The sequence below is a fragment of the Rhinoderma darwinii genome, chromosome 3, assembly GCF_050947455.1.
Source record: "Rhinoderma darwinii isolate aRhiDar2 chromosome 3, aRhiDar2.hap1, whole genome shotgun sequence".
Lineage (NCBI taxonomy): Eukaryota > Metazoa > Chordata > Amphibia > Anura > Rhinodermatidae > Rhinoderma > Rhinoderma darwinii.
The window spans coordinates 1,802,754-1,820,077 of NC_134689.1; the positions used below are offsets into that span (position 1 = coordinate 1,802,754).

General features: G+C 42.6%; 1 protein-coding gene across 1 annotated transcript in view; it reads right to left on the reverse strand.

Moving 5' to 3' along the window:
* Positions 1-17,324, reverse strand: part of SOX5 (SRY-box transcription factor 5) — a 343,282-nt gene that overhangs the window by 264,369 nt on the left and 61,589 nt on the right. Inside the window, exon 3 of the mRNA XM_075855646.1 lies at positions 5,702-5,933. Coding sequence (XP_075711761.1) covers positions 5,702-5,933 — 232 coding nt within the window. The remainder of the gene's footprint in view (positions 1-5,701; positions 5,934-17,324) is intronic.

Consider the following 17,324-nt stretch of genomic DNA (forward strand, 5'->3'; position numbering starts at 1 on the left):
GTAGTTATATTCTTGTATATAGGAGCAGTATTATAGTGGTTATATTCTCGTATATAGGGGGCAGTATTATAGTAGTTATATTCTCGTATATAGGGGCAGTATTATAGTAGATATATTCTTGTATATAGGGGTCAGTATTACAGTAGTTATATTCTTGTATATAGGAGCAGTATTATAGTAGTTATATTCTTGTATATAGGGGTCAGTATTACAGTAGTTATATTCTTGTATATAGGAGCAGTATTATAGTAGTTATATTCTTGTATATAGGAGCAGTATTATAGTAGTTATATTCTTGTATATAGGTGGCAGTATTATAGTAGTTATATTCTTGTGTATAGGAGCAGTATTATAGTAGTTATATTCTTGTATATAGGGGCAGTGTTATAGTAGTTATATACTTGTATATAGGGAGCAGTATTATAGTAGTTATATTCTCGTATATAGGGGCAGTATTATAGTAGTTATATTCTTGTATATAGGAGGCAGTATTATAGTAGTTATATTCTTGTATATAGGGGGCAGTATTATAGTAGTTATATTCTTGTATATAGGGGGCAGTATTATAGTAGTAATATTCTTGTATATAGGGGCAGTATTATAGTAGTTATATTCTTGTATATAGGAGCAGTATTATAGTAGTTATATTCTCGTATATAGGGGCAGTATTATAGTAGTTATATTCTCGTATATAGGGGCAGTATTATAGTAGTTATATTCTCGTATATAGGGGCAGTATTATAGTAGTTATATTCTCGTATATAGGGGCAGTATTATAGTAGTTATATTCTTGTATACAGGGGGCAGTATTATAGTAGTTATATTCTTGTATATAGGGACCAGTATTATAGTAGTTATATTCTTGTATATAGGGACCAGTATTATAGTAATTATATTCTTGTATATAGGGGCAGTATTATAGTAGTTATATTCTTGTATATAGGGGGCAGTATTATAGTAGTTATATTCTTGTATATAGGGGCAGTATTATAGTAGTTATATTCTTGTATATAGGGGCAGTATTATAGTAGTTATATTCTTGTATATAGGGGCAGTATTATAGTAGTTATATTCTTGTATATAGGAGGCAGTATTATAGTAGTTATATTCTTGTATATAGGGGCAGTATTATAGTAGTTATATTCTTGTATATAGGAGGCAGTATTATAGTAGTTATATTCTTGTATATAGGGGCAGTATTATAGTAGTTATATTCTTGTATATAGGGGCAGTATTATAGTAGTTATATTCCTGTATATAGGAGCAGTATTATAGTAGTTATATTCTTGTATATAGGGGGCAGTATTATAGTAGTTATATTCTTGTATATAGGGGGCAGTATTATAGTAGTTATATTCTTGTATATAGGGGGCAGTATTATAGTAGTAATATTCTTGTATATAGGGGCAGTATTATAGTAGTTATATTCTTGTATATAGGAGCAGTATTATAGTAGTTATATTCTTGTATATAGGGGCAGTATTATAGTAGTTATATTCTTGTATATAGGGGCAGTATTATAGTAGTTATATTCTTGTCTATAGGGGGCAGTATTATAGTAGTTATATTCTTGTATATAGGGAGCAGTATTATAGTAGTTATATTCTTGTATATAGGGGGCAGTATTATAGTAGTTATATTCTTGTATATAGGTGCAGTATTATAGTAGTTATATTCTTGTATATAGGTGCAGTATTATAGTAGTTATATTCTTGTATATAGGGGCAGTATTATAGTAGTTATGTTCTTGTATATAGGAGCAGTATTATAGTAGTTATATTCTTGTATATAGGGGCAGTATTATAGTAGTTATATTCTTGTATATAGGGGCAGTATTATAGTAGTTATATTCTTGTATATAGGAGCAGTATTATAGTAGTTATATTCTTGTATATAGGAGCAGTATTATAGTAGTTATATTCTTGTATATAGAGGCAGTATTATAGTAGTTATATTCTTGTATATAGGGGCAGTATTATAGTAGTTATATTCTTGTATATAGGAGCAGTATTATAGTAGTTATATTCTTGTATATAGAGGCAGTATTATAGTAGTTATATTCTTGTATATAGGGGCAGTATTATAGTAGTTATATTCTTGTATATAGGAGCAGTATTATAGTAGTTATATTCTTGTATATAGGGGCAGTATTATAGTAGTTATATTCTTGTATATAGGAGCAGTATTATAGTAGTTATATTCTTGTATATAGGGGCAGTATTATAGTAGTTATATTCTTGTGTATAGGGGCAGTATTATAGTAGTTATATTCCTGTATATAGGGACAGTATTATAGTAGTCATATTCTTGTATATAGAGGCAGTATTATAGTAGTTATATTCTTGTATATAGGGGCAGTATTATAGTAGTTATATTCTTGTATATAGAGGCAGTATTATAGTAGTTATATTCTTGTATATAGGAGCAGTATTATAGTAGTTATATTCTTGTATATAGGAGCAGTATTATAGTAGTTATATTCTTGTATATAGGGAGCAGTATTATAGTAGTTATATTCTTGTATATAGGAGCAGTATTATAGTAGTTATATTCTTGTATATAGGAGCAGTATTATAGTAGTTATATTCTTGTATATAGGAGGCAGTATTATAGTAGTTATATTCTTGTATATAGGGGCAGTATTATAGTAGTTATATTCTTGTATATAGGAGTAGTATTATAGTAGTTATATTCTTGTATATAGGAGCAGTATTATAGTAGTTATATTCTTGTATATAGGAGCAGTATTATAGTAGTTATATTCTTGTATATAGAGGCAGTATTATAGTAGTTATATTCTTGTATATAGGGGGCAGTATTATAGTAGTTATATTCTTGTATATAGGGGGCAGTATTATAGTAGTTATATTCTTGTATATAGGAGCAGTATTATAGTAGTTATATTCTTGTATATAGGGGGCAGTATTATAGTAGTTATATTCTTGTATATAGGGGCAGTATTATAGTAGTTATATTCTTGTATATAGGGGGCAGTATTATAGTAGTTATATTCTTGTATATAGGAGCAGTATTATAGTAGTTATATTCTTGTATATAGGAGCAGTATTATAGTAGTTATATTCTTGTATATAGGAGCAGTATTATAGTAGTTATATTCTTGTATATAGGAGGCAGTATTATAGTAGTTATATTCTTGTATATAGGGGGCAGTATTATAGTAGTTATATTCTTGTATATAGGAGCAGTATTATAGTAGTTATATTCTTGTATATAGGGGGCAGTATTATAGTAGTTATATTCTTGTATATAGGGGCAGTATTATAGTAGTTATATTCTTGTATATAGGGGGCAGTATTATAGTAGTTATATTCTTGTATATAGGAGCAGTATTATAGTAGTTATATTCTTGTATATAGGAGTAGTATTATAGTAGTTATATTCTTGTATATAGGGGGCAGTATTACAGTACTTAAATTGTACATAAAGGGGGAAGTTAATAGGTATTTTTAATGGATTTGTTCTTTAACCTTCACAGAACTGTATGATTTTTGGGTTAATCGCCATGACAGTTATAGAACAAATGTCTAGATGCAGATTGGCGCTGACAGGCTAATATCCTAGCAGTTGGTTTTCTCATCGTCCTGTATCCGTACAGATCAGCTGAAATCCTGGGATTATATTTGGGCTTTCATGTGACATTCTGCTGGGAGAGTATGATATCACGCTAGGACACTGTAACAGGCTAAGGAAGCCCAATCCTGCAGCGGTGGCGTCCTCATCATCCGTGGCGGTCGGTAAACGAGCGTGCCTATCTGTCTCCGAAACACGAGTTTGAAGATAAAATGTGTGAAATCCCGTGTCTGGATTTATGCTGCACACTGCACATATGGCATGTAAGCCAGCATTAACTCAATCCCTGCAAATCTATTCGCCACGTCGGAGAACGGGAAGCGGCGCTCCGGCAAGTAATCACATATTTTGTGCGCAGTGGAGGCGGCTGCTTTCACCCGTCAACAATGGTCTCTTCACAGAAGTCGCTGGAGGTTCCAGGTTTAATCTCAATTAACGAGCGGCGCTTTAAGATTGAATGAAATAACGGCACAATTGGTTTTTATTTAATATCATTCAATCCAGTAACGGACGAGGGATCGGCGGAGAAAGTGAAGGACGGAATCCTCGGAGACACTTTCGCGTGGCGCTGGGCAACATTGTTTCCATAAAATGCATCATTTGTGTAAAGTTTACATGTGGCGGGTGACACGGTCGTCTCCAGGGCCAGTCGAATTCTTACCGGAAATGGCGCCGTAACCTTCTCAAACAACAATGAAGCAGTCAGAAAATGCACCAAATTTGTCGCATTAACCTAGAATATCCGACAATTTCCTCAGAACACATAAAATTTCCTTAGTTTACAACTGGTTTTTTTCGCCAAAATTTTGGCAAATTTTGTCACACGGTTTTGAATTTCAATCCACAAAATCTGCCTCATTCTGTCAATTCCATCTTAAAGGGCCGGTGTTCTCTTGTTTGTAAATGAAGCTTAATCATTGTATAACGAAAAGTTTGGCAACTTTCTAATAGACTTTGCATTTTCCTTTGTCACCAGATCTCTGCTTTTTGTCAGTGAATGGGAACATTCTTACCTACACCCAGAGGACGACCACCCGTCCTGACCTGAAAAGTTATACATTAAACTGTGAGAAGTTAAGGTAAGAACTCTCAGCCAGGAGACAGGTTCATGCTGCTGCTGGGTTTAGATCACACTGATACACTGTAACAACCCATCAGCTCTGTGAGCAGGACTAGGTCGGGACGGGTTTTCAACCCTTGGATGTAAACAATGAATGGTCCCATTCACTCACAGCAAGCAGAGATCTTGTAAACATTGAGGAATTGAAACACAAAGTTTATTAGAAAGTTGAAGAACTCTTTATTCTGCAATTTAAAAAAAAAAAACACGTTTTTTTTACAGGACACCGGCCCTTTAAAGACCATTCCTTTCCATTTCTTCCTTTTCGTGGAGCGTCCTGTCAGCTCCTCAGCCAAAGATTTTCTGCAACTTATAGGCACAACAAGACTGTGATGACTCCTCGGGGGTGGAGCATCCAGAAAGAGCTCCGCCCACATCTCATAGCGAGTCTGAATCTGAAACTATTGTATACGATCCCAGAACCAATACGCAAAAAAATTCCAGCCCATCGCCCCTCCAAGAGAGTAGCCCACCCCCTATAAAAAAAAATACCCCCCCAGTAAATTGAGTTTGGTCGAGTCCTTCCATTTTTTTACTACCTGTCCCCATTGCAACAGAGTAGTCACCCAGCTTTTCCAGACTACTGAGTGGCAGGGTTTGCAGATTTACCATTCAGGAATCTAAGAAAGCTGGGTGAGTACCCTATGGAAGGCGCCATGGCGGCCACACCGAGTGACACTCAGCTTTACTAGTAACCAATAAGTGAAATAAAATTTTTAACAACTTGATGAATGACGGCGACTCGATATCCATCGGGGGAGGGGCTTCTCGACTAGAAGGAATTATCTTAAAGGAACAGTCACCACTATCTGTCATCTGCTCCAGAGTTCTGTCAAAAGTTTTTACTTCCCGCTTCCAGGTCGTGGGGGGGGGGGGGGAATTCTCTGTGGCGGGGGAGGGGTAAGAGGAAACTTTTATAAAACTTTTTCCCAAAACGAAAGAGTCAAGTAGATAAAAAGTTGTTTGAGAGCCACGTGAGGCGCCACCTACCATTGCGTTGTGTGGGTACGTGGGGCTCCTGTGGTCGCAGGCGTCTTGCGTCAATAGGGAGACGGCCTGAAATTCCTCGGACTGAGTCTTATTGGGGAAAGTGGCGTGCAGGGGAAGGTGAAAGGCGGCGAGGCCTCCGCTCTCCTCGTCTTCCATTTTCTGCCGGCTCGTCACCATGGCTACCTCTCCATCTGCTTCCCCATACGGAGAGGCTGTTCGCTTGGAAGACATCCTGGAAGGAACAAAAGAGGAGAAAATAATGAATCCTCCACATAAATCCTTAATGCCGTCATTGTGTTGTTGGGGCCATTGTAACAGAAATGGCTTTTTGTGCTTAAAGCGAGCAGGAATCCGTCCAAATACCACCGCAAAGCGAGCGCGGCGCCGAACAATGACCAGGCAGGTAGCAACAGAACACGGCTTGTTTGTTATGAGAATAATCAACTAATAGCGCATTCTTTTTGGCTCCTGAAATGAGAAATTTCACCTATAAAACATTATCCACTGGAGGCCGCCCCCGGGGGGGAAACGCCATTCACGTACAACGCCGCCAAATCTGGGCTAGGCCGACGCTGGGACACGGGGAAAAATGACAAAACCTTCATGTGGGAACGTAATCCTGTAAGTAGATCAAATCTGAATGAGAACCGACTGGGGTTTTATTCTGCCGAAAGCGGCTGACACCACCGAGCAATGACTGCAGCACGGATCTATCAACGTGGCGCCCGCCGACACTCCGAGCAGGACCTCGTTCTGGAGTCAATCACCGAAAGTTATCACCGCGCCATGAAAAGTTACGCAGCTTTCTAATACGCTCTCAACTTGTTCAAGATCTCTGCTTGCTATGAGTGAATGGAAACATTCTTTATTTAAATCCAGATATTGAAACCTGTCCTGCTCACACAGCTGAGGGTTTGTTACAATGTATCAGTGTAGACAATCCTCTGTGGGGTAAACACGTCAGCAGCACAAATCTCTCTCCTGTCCTGATAGTTTGTTACATTGTATCCGTGCAGGTAAAATGTATCAGTCCAGAATGTTTACCTCATAGAGGATCGTCTAGACTGGATACAAGTGTAACAAACCCTCAGCTGTGAGAAGGATTAAGGCGAGAACATACATCCAGGCAGCAATACGTGTTTGAAATCACTCACATGAGGTGGCGAATGGTCGTACAATTTTGATAGTAATACAACAGTTTTACCGAAAAAAATTGTCAGACCACTCACCCCCACTTGTGGACGTGGTTACGGCTGTCGCTCTGCGTGTTCTCACCCGCGGATCTAAAGTTTTTAGTCTCTGGATGTGAACAAGAATGTTTCAATTCACTGACATGAAGCAGAGATGTTGAAAATGGTACGGAAATAAACCACAAAGTCTATTAGTTGCATATAATCATAAAAGAAGAGTGGACACCGGCCCTTTAAATATAATTTTCTGGACGCTTACGGTACCGGAGAACATAAGGTGTGGGGGAAGGGGGTGTCTAGAAATTATGTTACACTGGTGGAGTGGTCACTAGTGTATCATCTCCTACGGGCAGGGGTTAATCCTCACATCTGTGCTCAGATTAACCCCTCAGAGCAAAGAGTGATAAACCTGCGACATAATCATCACAACTACACCAGACGCCTCTCATCAAAGCCCCAAACCAAGCCCAGAAGCAACGAAGATCATAGCAGAAGTCCCATGTAAAGGAGAGTACAAATAATGTAGTAGATGTCACCTGCAGTCCTATGTAACACCACAGATAACACAGTGATAACTCTCTGGGTACAGATAATGTAGTAGATGTTACCTGCAGTCCTATGTAACACCACAGATAACACACAGTGATAGCTCTCTGAGTACAGATAATGTAGTAGATGTCACCTGCAGTCCTATGTAACACCACAGATAACACAGTGATAACTCTCTGAGTACAGATAATGTAGTAGATGTTACCTGCAGTCCTATGTAACACCACAGATAACACAGTGATAACTCTCTGGGTACAGATAATGTAGTAGATGTTACCTGCAGTCCTATGTAACACCACAGATAACACAGTGATAACGCTCTGAGTACAGATAATGTAGTAGATGTTACCTGCAGTCCTATGTAACACCACAGATAACACAGTGATAACTCTCTGAGTACGGATAATGTAGTAGATATTACCTGCAGTCCTATGTAACACCACAGATAACACAGTGATAACTCTCTGAGTACAGATAATGTAGTAGATGTCACCTGCAGTCCTATGTAACTCCGCAGATAACATGGTAATAACTCTCTGATTACAGATAATGTAGTAGATGTTACCTGCAGTCCTATGTAACACCACAGATAACACACAGTGATAGCTCTCTGAGTACAGATAATGTAGTAGTGTTACCTGCAGCCCTATGTAACACCACAGATAACACAGTGATAACTCTCTGGGTACAGATAATGTAGTAGTGTTACCTGCAGTCCTATGTAACACCACAGATAACACAGTGATAACTCTCTGATTACAGATAATGTAGTAGTGTTGCCTGCAGTCCTATGTAACACCACAGATAACACAGTGATAACTCTCTGAGTACAGATAATGTAGTAGATGTTACCTGCAGTCCTAAGTAACACCACAGATAACAGTGATAACTCTCTGAGTACAGATCATGTAGTAGATGTCACCTGCAGTCCTATGTAACAGGCAGTGATCATTGATTGCAGTCACACTGGCAGGTTGCAGCATTAAAGGGGAATATTCCATTTTCAGTATATTATTATTTTTGCATAAATAAAAGTTCAACAATTTACCAATAAACTTTCTGTATTAATTCCTCACAATTTTCAAGATCTCTGCGGAGTGATGGACACACAGGTGCACGGCTCGTTACATTGCAGTCCACAAGATTATGCAACTCAATGTATTCATGTGGCTGCAGCTGTCACTTAATAGTTCAAATCAATCAGTAGAACGACAAAAAGTTTCAGTGAAGCCCCGGCCTCAGAGCGGTGTCTCCTAATGATCCCTGCACCTGTGTCCATCACATGACCCTGTAACGAGCCCTGCACCTGTGTCCATCACATGACCCTGTAACGAGCCCTGCACCTGTGTCCATCACATGACCCTGTAACGAGCCCTGCACCTGTGTCCATCACATGACCCTGTAACGAGCCCTGCACCTGTGTCCATCACATGACCCTGTAACGAGCCCTGCACCTGTGTCCATCACATGACCCTGTAACGAACCACGCACCTGTGTCCATCACATGACCCTGTAACGAGCCACGCACCTGTGTCCATCACATGACCCTGTAACGAGCCCTGCACTTGTGTGTCCATCACATGACCCTGTAACGAGCCACGCACCTGTGTCCATCACATGACCCTGTAACGAGCCCTGCACCTGTGTTTTCATCACATGACCCTGTAACGAGCCCTGCACCTGTGTGTCCATCACATGACCCTGTAACGAGCCCTGCACCTGTGTTTTCATCACATGACCCTGTAACGAGCCGTGCACCTGTGTGTCCATTACATGACCCTGTAACGAGTCCTTTTTCCCATCCCTTGGTTGAAATTGACGGACGTACTAACTATGTAACTAAGCAATGAAAGGTCCTACTGAATCACAGCAAGCAGAGATCTTGAAAGACCGTAAGGAATTAATATGGAGAGTTTATTGGAAACATTTATTTGTTTTAAATTGTACAAAAAATAACGTTATTTCCCTTTAAAAGATTTTATTTTATACGAGATCTGGACGAGCAGCTGAACATTGTCCCCGGCCCCCGGGACCCGCCGCCGTGCACCTCATAATGTGATAAACGCGTCTCCCGGTCCAGCGATCTCACCGCGCTCCGTGTAAGGAGGTTAACCGATCGCTAGAACGAGGCGGCAGAAAACCGGAACGCAAGGGGTTAAACGGCCGAGACGCATTCTAGTCCTAAACCGCAGATTCACCGGAAAAAGCGCGTGTGACCCGGGGGCTTTTATCCAGCTGGGCGGTCTGGCTGTGACTTGTAGTCCCACCACAGCCGGAGGCGCCGTCCCCGGACTGCGCACATTCTAATCAGCGTGGAATAACACGCTCGTACAATGCAGCAAAAACACGAAGTATCGGGTCCCGGGCCCCGTTTTAGGGCGCTGTTCACACGACGTGTATTTCATGCATCGAAAAACACACGATTTAAGCTTCACATTGACGTCGCTGGTAAAGTGCGCCATTAGTAAAAACACTTTTTTTTTTTTTTTACGCACGTTTGTTTAAACGCGTCTCAATAAAAAGGGGTTTGAGGGGAAAAAAACTTGTCTCATAAAAAAGCAGCATCAGGTAAATTATTTGGCGCGTAAAATGGGCACGAAAAAGCGTCTTCTTCCCATAGTCAGTCGAGTCCGAATTACGCGTCAAAATCAGTTTAAAAAGCGAATTACAAAAACGGTAGCGTTTGACGCGTGGAAACGTGGGGTTTTATTAGCGCCGTGTGAACACGTCCTGATGGCGTTCGGTGGAGGCGCCGGGGATGTGACACCGGACAATGTTTATGTACAACCCCCGTGGTGCGCAGGAGCAGCAGCACTTGTTGTCCTTGTGTAGATCGTCACCTCGTCAGGAATCTGGCAGGAGGGCGAGAACTGAGCCGCGTCACCTCACACAAAGCCGCAATCTGCGTGTCCGTGCCAGACGTGCGATTCCCGAGCAGCTGAGCAAACCCGACCGTGCCGGGAACCGGCCCCTAACACAAGACAGCGAGTGTCAGCTCATAGGACCAGGAGGTGATCAACAACACCCCCGCCCTCCCCTGGGAACAGGTCCGATAATCCGACCGGTAACCTATAACAATCTGCGCCATTTATCATATCACAACATCACAGCAGCAGTCACCCAGCTTTCCACACACCCTGAATGGTATACGACGGTCTGTGTAAGGCGCCGGTCACACGGTCAGGATTTAATGGGGACTCCGGTGTGATCTGGCAGTCGGCGAGGACCCCGTACAGCGCAGGGCGGGGCCCATGTCAGGCTGTAGCTGCCGGGCGTAATCTGAGGAATCTCCGGTATTTGAGCAGCTTCAGCGTAACCTGAAGAAAATGTGACTGACAGCAGCACCTACGGGGTCTCCCTAAATCCTGTGACCCCCTCCCCGCCTCTTAGGAACGAGCGACTGTTACAATGTATCAGCAGAAGAAAACTCATCTAGGACTCTAGGTGCCTACCTGCACTGATACATTGTAACACATCCTCAGCTGTGTCAGCAGGACTAGGTCAGGATGGGTTTTCAGCGGCTGGGTATAAACAAGTGTCCCTCGTTCACTGACTGCAAGCAGAGATCTCGAAAATAATGAGAATCTCATATAAAGATGCAGAATTTGTTATAAGTTATAAGACGAGTTCATGATCAATATGAGAAATATCACTAAGGCTGCGTTCACATGATGCGTATTATGTCGTGTTCACACGCTGCTTTTTATGTCGTGTCCACACGCTGCGTTTTATGTCGTGTTCACATGCTGCTTTTTATGCTGCGTTTATGTCGTGTTCACACGCTGCGTTTATGGTTTGGTTGATAAACTCCTAATAGAAGTTCATCTACCAAAAAACAAAAACCCCCAGTGTGAACACGGCCTAATAGTAACATCCTGCAGTCACAAGGATGTGCGGAGTGACAGGGGCTGCACCACATTCCACTCCAGCTGCAGCTCTCACGTGGGAACTCTTCTGTCTTCTAACAATGAGGATGAAGTGTCGGCTTCGGGAGCGCAGGTCGTAATCTAAAGCCGCTCAGATTTAGTCGAGTTCCCCCAGGACGCGTCTCGTTGAGCGCCATTCACAGAGTGGCTTAAAAATCTATTCTGTAAAATACTTTACACGGACGCAGATGCCGAGGAGGAGAAAACTCCGGCTACAAAGTCTCCTCCACCGCAGTCACCAGACGTCCGCACAATCCACCCAACTTATAGCCAACCCTGACCGTCTCCTCCACCGCAGTCACCAGACGTCCGCACAATCCACCCAACTTATAGCCAACCCTGACCGTCTCCTCCACCGCAGTCACCAGACGTCCGCACAATCCACCCAACTTATAGCCAACCCTGACCGTCTCTTCCACCGCAGTCACCAGACGTCCGCACAATCCACCCAACTTATAGCCAACCCTGACCGGCTCCTCCACCACAGTCACCAGACGTCCGCACAACCCACCCAACTTATAGCCAACCCTGACCGTCTCCTCCACCGCAGTCACCAGACGTCCGCACAACCCACCCAACTTATAACAAACCCTGACCGGCTCCTCCACCGCAGTCACCAGACGTCCGCACAACCCACCCAACTTATAACAAACCCTGACCGGCTCCTCCACCGCAGTCACCAGACGTCCGCACAACCCACCCAACTTATAGCAAACCCTGACCGGCTCCTCCACCGCAGTCACCAGACGTCCGCACAACCCACCCAACTTATAGCCAACCCTGACCGGCTCCTCCACCGCAGTCACCAGACGTCCGCACAACCCACCCAACTTATAGCCAACCCTGACCGGCTCCTCCACCGCAGTCACCAGACGTCCGCACAACCCACCCAACTTATAGCCAACCCTGACCGGCTCCTCCACCGCAGTCACCAGACGTCCGCACAACCCACCCAACTTATAGCCAACCCTGACCGGCTCCTCCACCGCAGTCACCAGACGTCCGCACAACCCACCCAACTTATAGCCAACCCTGACCGGCTCCTCCACCGCAGTCACCAGACGTCGGCACAACCCACCCAACTTATAGCCAACCCTGACCGGCTCCTCCACCGCAGTCACCAGACGTCCGCACAACCCACCCAACTTATAGCCAACCCTGACCGGCTCCTCCACCGCAGTCACCAGACGGCCGCACAACCCACCCAACTTATAGCAAACCCTGACCGGCTCCTCCACCGCAGTCACCAGACGGCCGCACAACCCACCCAACTTATAGCCAACCCTGACCGGCTCCTCCACCGCAGTCACCAGACGTCCGCACAACCCACCCAACTTATAGCCAACCCTGACCGGCTCCTCCACCGCAGTCACCAGACGTCCGCACAACCCACCCAACTTATAGCCAACCCTGACCGGCTCCTCCACCGCAGTCACCAGACGTCCGCACAACCCACCCAACTTATAGCCAACCCTGACCGGCTCCTCCACCGCAGTCACCAGACGTCCGCACAACCCACCCAACTTATAGCCAACCCTGACCGGCTCCTCCACCGCAGTCACCAGACGTCCGCACAACCCACCCAACTTATAGCCAACCCTGACCGGCTCCTCCACCGCAGTCACCAGACGGCCGCACAACCCACCCAACTTATAGCCAACCCTGACCGGCTCCTCCACCGCAGTCACCAGACGTCCGCACAACCCACCCAACTTATAGCCAACCCTGACCGGCTCCTCCACCGCACAACCCACCCAACTTATAGCCAACCCTGACCGGCTCCGGGGGAAACAAGGGGGTCTGCGCGTTACCACAGATCTGTCTGTACAATGCTGAGCGCTCCCGACACAACAAGATACTTCTATTAATAATCATCAACTAAAAGGGCCAGGAACTATAAAATCCAGAGCTTATAATAGTGCTGGAGTGATATAAGAGGAGCGGCTGATATCAGTCACACATATGATGTAATGTCTGGAGGATATAATAGTACTGGAGTGTTTATAAGAGGAGCGGCTGATATCAGTCACACATGATGTAATGTCTCTGGAGGATATAATAGTACTGGAGTGTTATAAGAGGAGCGGCTGATATCAGTCACACATGATGTAATGTCTCTGGAGGATATAATAGTGCTGGAGTGATATAAGAGGAGCTGCTGATATCAGTCACACATATGATGTAATGTCTCTGGAGGATATAATAGTACTGGAGTGTTATAAGAGGAGCGGCTGATATCAGTCACATATATGATGTAATGTCTCTGGAGGATATAACAGTACTGGAGTGATATAAGAGGAGCGGCTGATATCAGTCACATATGATGTAATGTCTCTGGAGGATATAATAGTACTGGAGTGATATAAGAGGAGCGGCTGATATCAGTCACACATATGATGTAATGTCTCTGGAGGATATAATAGTACTGGAGTGATATAAGAGGAGCGGCTGATATCAGTCACACATATGATGTAATGTCTCTGGAGGATATAATAGTACTGGAGTGTTATAAGAGGAGCGGCTGATATCAGTCACATATGATGTAATGTCTCTGGAGGATATAATAGTACTGGAGTGTTATAAGAGGAGCGGCTGATATCAGTCACACATATGATGTAATGTCTCTGGAGGATATAATAGTACTGGAGTGATATAAGAGGAGCGGCTGATATCAGTCACATATGATGTAATGTCTCTGGAGGATATAATAGTGCTGGAGTGATATAAGAGGAGCGGCTGATATCAGTCACATATGATGTAATGTCTCTGGAGGATATAATAGTACTGGAGTGATATAAGAGGAGCGGCTGATATCAGTCACATATATGATGTAATGTCTCTGGAGGATATAATAGTGCTGGAGTGATATAAGAGGAGCGGCTGATATCAGTCACACATATGATGTAATGTCTCTGGAGGATATAATAGTACTGGAGTGTTATAAGAGGAGCGGCTGATATCAGTCACATATATGATGTAATGTCTCTGGAGGATATAATAGTACTGGAGTGTTATAAGAGGTGCGGCTGATATCAGTCACATATGATGTAATGTCTCTGGAGGATATAATAGTACTGGAGTGATATAAGAGGAGCGGCTGATATCAGTCACATATATGATGTAATGTCTCTGGAGGATATAATAGTACTGGAGTGATATAAGAGGTGCGGCTGATATCAGTCACATATGATGTAATGTCTCTGGAGGATATAATAGTACTGGAGTGATATAAGAGGTGCGGCTGATATCAGTCACATATGATGTAATGTCTCTGGAGGATATAATAGTACTGGAGTGATATAAGAGGAGCGGCTGATATCAGTCACACATATGATGTAATGTCTCTGGAGGATATAATAGTGCTGGAGTGATATAAGAGGAGCGGCTGATATCAGTCACACATATGATGTAATGTCTCTGGAGGATATAATAGTACTGGAGTGATATAAGAGGAGCGGCTGATATCAGTCACATATGATGTAATGTCTCTGGAGGATATAATAGTACTGGAGTGATATAAGAGGAGCGGCTGATATCAGTCACATATGATGTAATGTCTGGAGGATATAATAGTGCTGGAGTGTTATAAGAGGAGCGGCTGATATCAGTCACATATGATGTCATGTCTCTGGAGGATATAATAGTACTGGAGTGATATAAGAGGAGCGGCTGATATCAGTCACATATGATGTAATGTCTGGAGGATATAATAGTACTGGAGTGATATAAGAGGAGCGGCTGATATCAGTCACATATGATGTAATGTCTCTGGAGGATATAATAGTACTGGAGTGATATAAGAGGAGCGGCTGATATCAGTCACATATGATGTAATGTCTCTGGAGGATATAATAGTACTGGAGTGATATAAGAGGAGCGGCTGATATCAGTCACATATGATGTAATGTCTCTGGAGGATATAATAGTACTGGAGTGATATAAGAGGAGCGGCTGATATCAGTCACACATATGATGTAATGTCTCTGGAGGATATAATAGTGCTGGAGTGATATAAGAGGAGCTGCTGATATCAGTCACACATATGATGTAATGTCTCTGGAGGATATAATAGTGCTGGAGTGATATAAGAGGAGCGGCTGATATCAGTCACACATATGATGTAATGTCTGGAGGATATAATAGTACTGGAGTGATATAAGAGGAGCGGCTGATATCAGTCACATATGATGTAATGTCTGGAGGATATAATAGTACTGGAGTGATATAAGTGGAGCGGCTGATATCAGTCACACATATGATGTAATGTCTCTGGAGGATATAATAGTACTGGAGCGATATAAGAGGAGCGGCTGATATCAGTCATATATATGATGTAATGTCTCTGGAGGATATAATAGTACTGGAGCGATATAAGAGGAGCGGCTGATATCAGTCACATATGATGTAATGTCTCTGGAGGATATAATAGTACTGGAGTGATATAAGAGGAGCGGCTGATATCAGTCACACATGATGTAATGTCTCTGGAGGATATAATAGTGCTGGAGTGATATAAGAGGAGAGGCTGATATCAGTCACACATATGATGTAATGTCTCTGGAGGATATAATAGTGCTGGAGTGATATAAGAGGAGCGGCTGATATCAGTCACACATATGATGTAATGTCTGGAGGATATAATAGTACTGGAGTGATATAAGAGGAGCGGCTGATATCAGTCACATATATGATGTAATGTCTCTGGAGGATATAATAGTACTGGAGTGATATAAAAGGAGCGGCTGATATCAGTCACACATATGATGTAACGTCTCTGGAGGATATAATAGTACTGGAGTGTTATAAGAGGAGCGGCTGATATCAGTCACACATATGATGTAATGTCTCTGGAGGATATAATAGTGCTGGAATGATATAAGAGGAGCGGCTGATATCAGTCACATGATGTAATGTCTCTGGAGGATATAATAGTACTGGAGTGATATAAGAGGAGAGGCTGATATCAGTCACACATATGATGTAATGTCTCTGGAGGATATAATAGTGCTGGAATGATATAAGAGGAGCGGCTGATATCAGTCACATGATGTAATGTCTCTGGAGGATATAATAGTACTGGAGTGATATAAGAGGAGAGGCTGATATCAGTCACACATATGATGTAATGTCTCTGGAGGATATAATAGTACTGGAGTGATATAAGAGGAGCGGCTGATATCAGTCACACATATGATGTAATGTCTGGAGGATATAATAGTACTGGAGTGTTATAAGAGGAGCGGCTGATATCAGTCACACATATGATGTAATGTCTCTGGAGGATATAATAGTAATGGAGTGATATAAGAGGAGCGGCTGATATCAGTCACACATATGATGTAATGTCTCTGGAGGATATAATAGTACTGGAGTGATAAGAGGAGCGGCTGATATCAGTCACATATGATGTAATGTCTGGAGGATATAATAGTACTGGAGTGATATAAGAGGAGCGGCTGATATCAGTCACACATATGATGTAATGTCTCTGGAGGATATAATAGTGCTGGAGTGATATAAGAGGAGCGGCTGATATCAGTCACATATGATGTCTCTGGAGGATATAATAGTACTGGAGTGATATAAGAGGAGCGGCTGATATCAGTCACATATGATGTAATGTCTCTGGAGGATATAATAGTACTGGAGTGTTATAAGAGGAGCGGCTGATATCAGTCACACATATGATGTAATGTCTCTGGAGGATATAATAGTACTGGAGCGATATAAGAGGAGCGGCTGATATCAGTCACATATGATGTAATGTCTCTGGAGGATATAATAGTGCTAGAGTGATATAAGAGGAGCGGCTGATATCAGTCACATATGATGTAATGTCTCTGGAGGATATAATAGTGCTGGAATGATATAAGAGGAGAGGCTGATATCAGTCACACATATGATGTAATGTCTCTGGAGGATATAATAGTGCTGGAGTGCTATAAGAGGAGCGGCTGA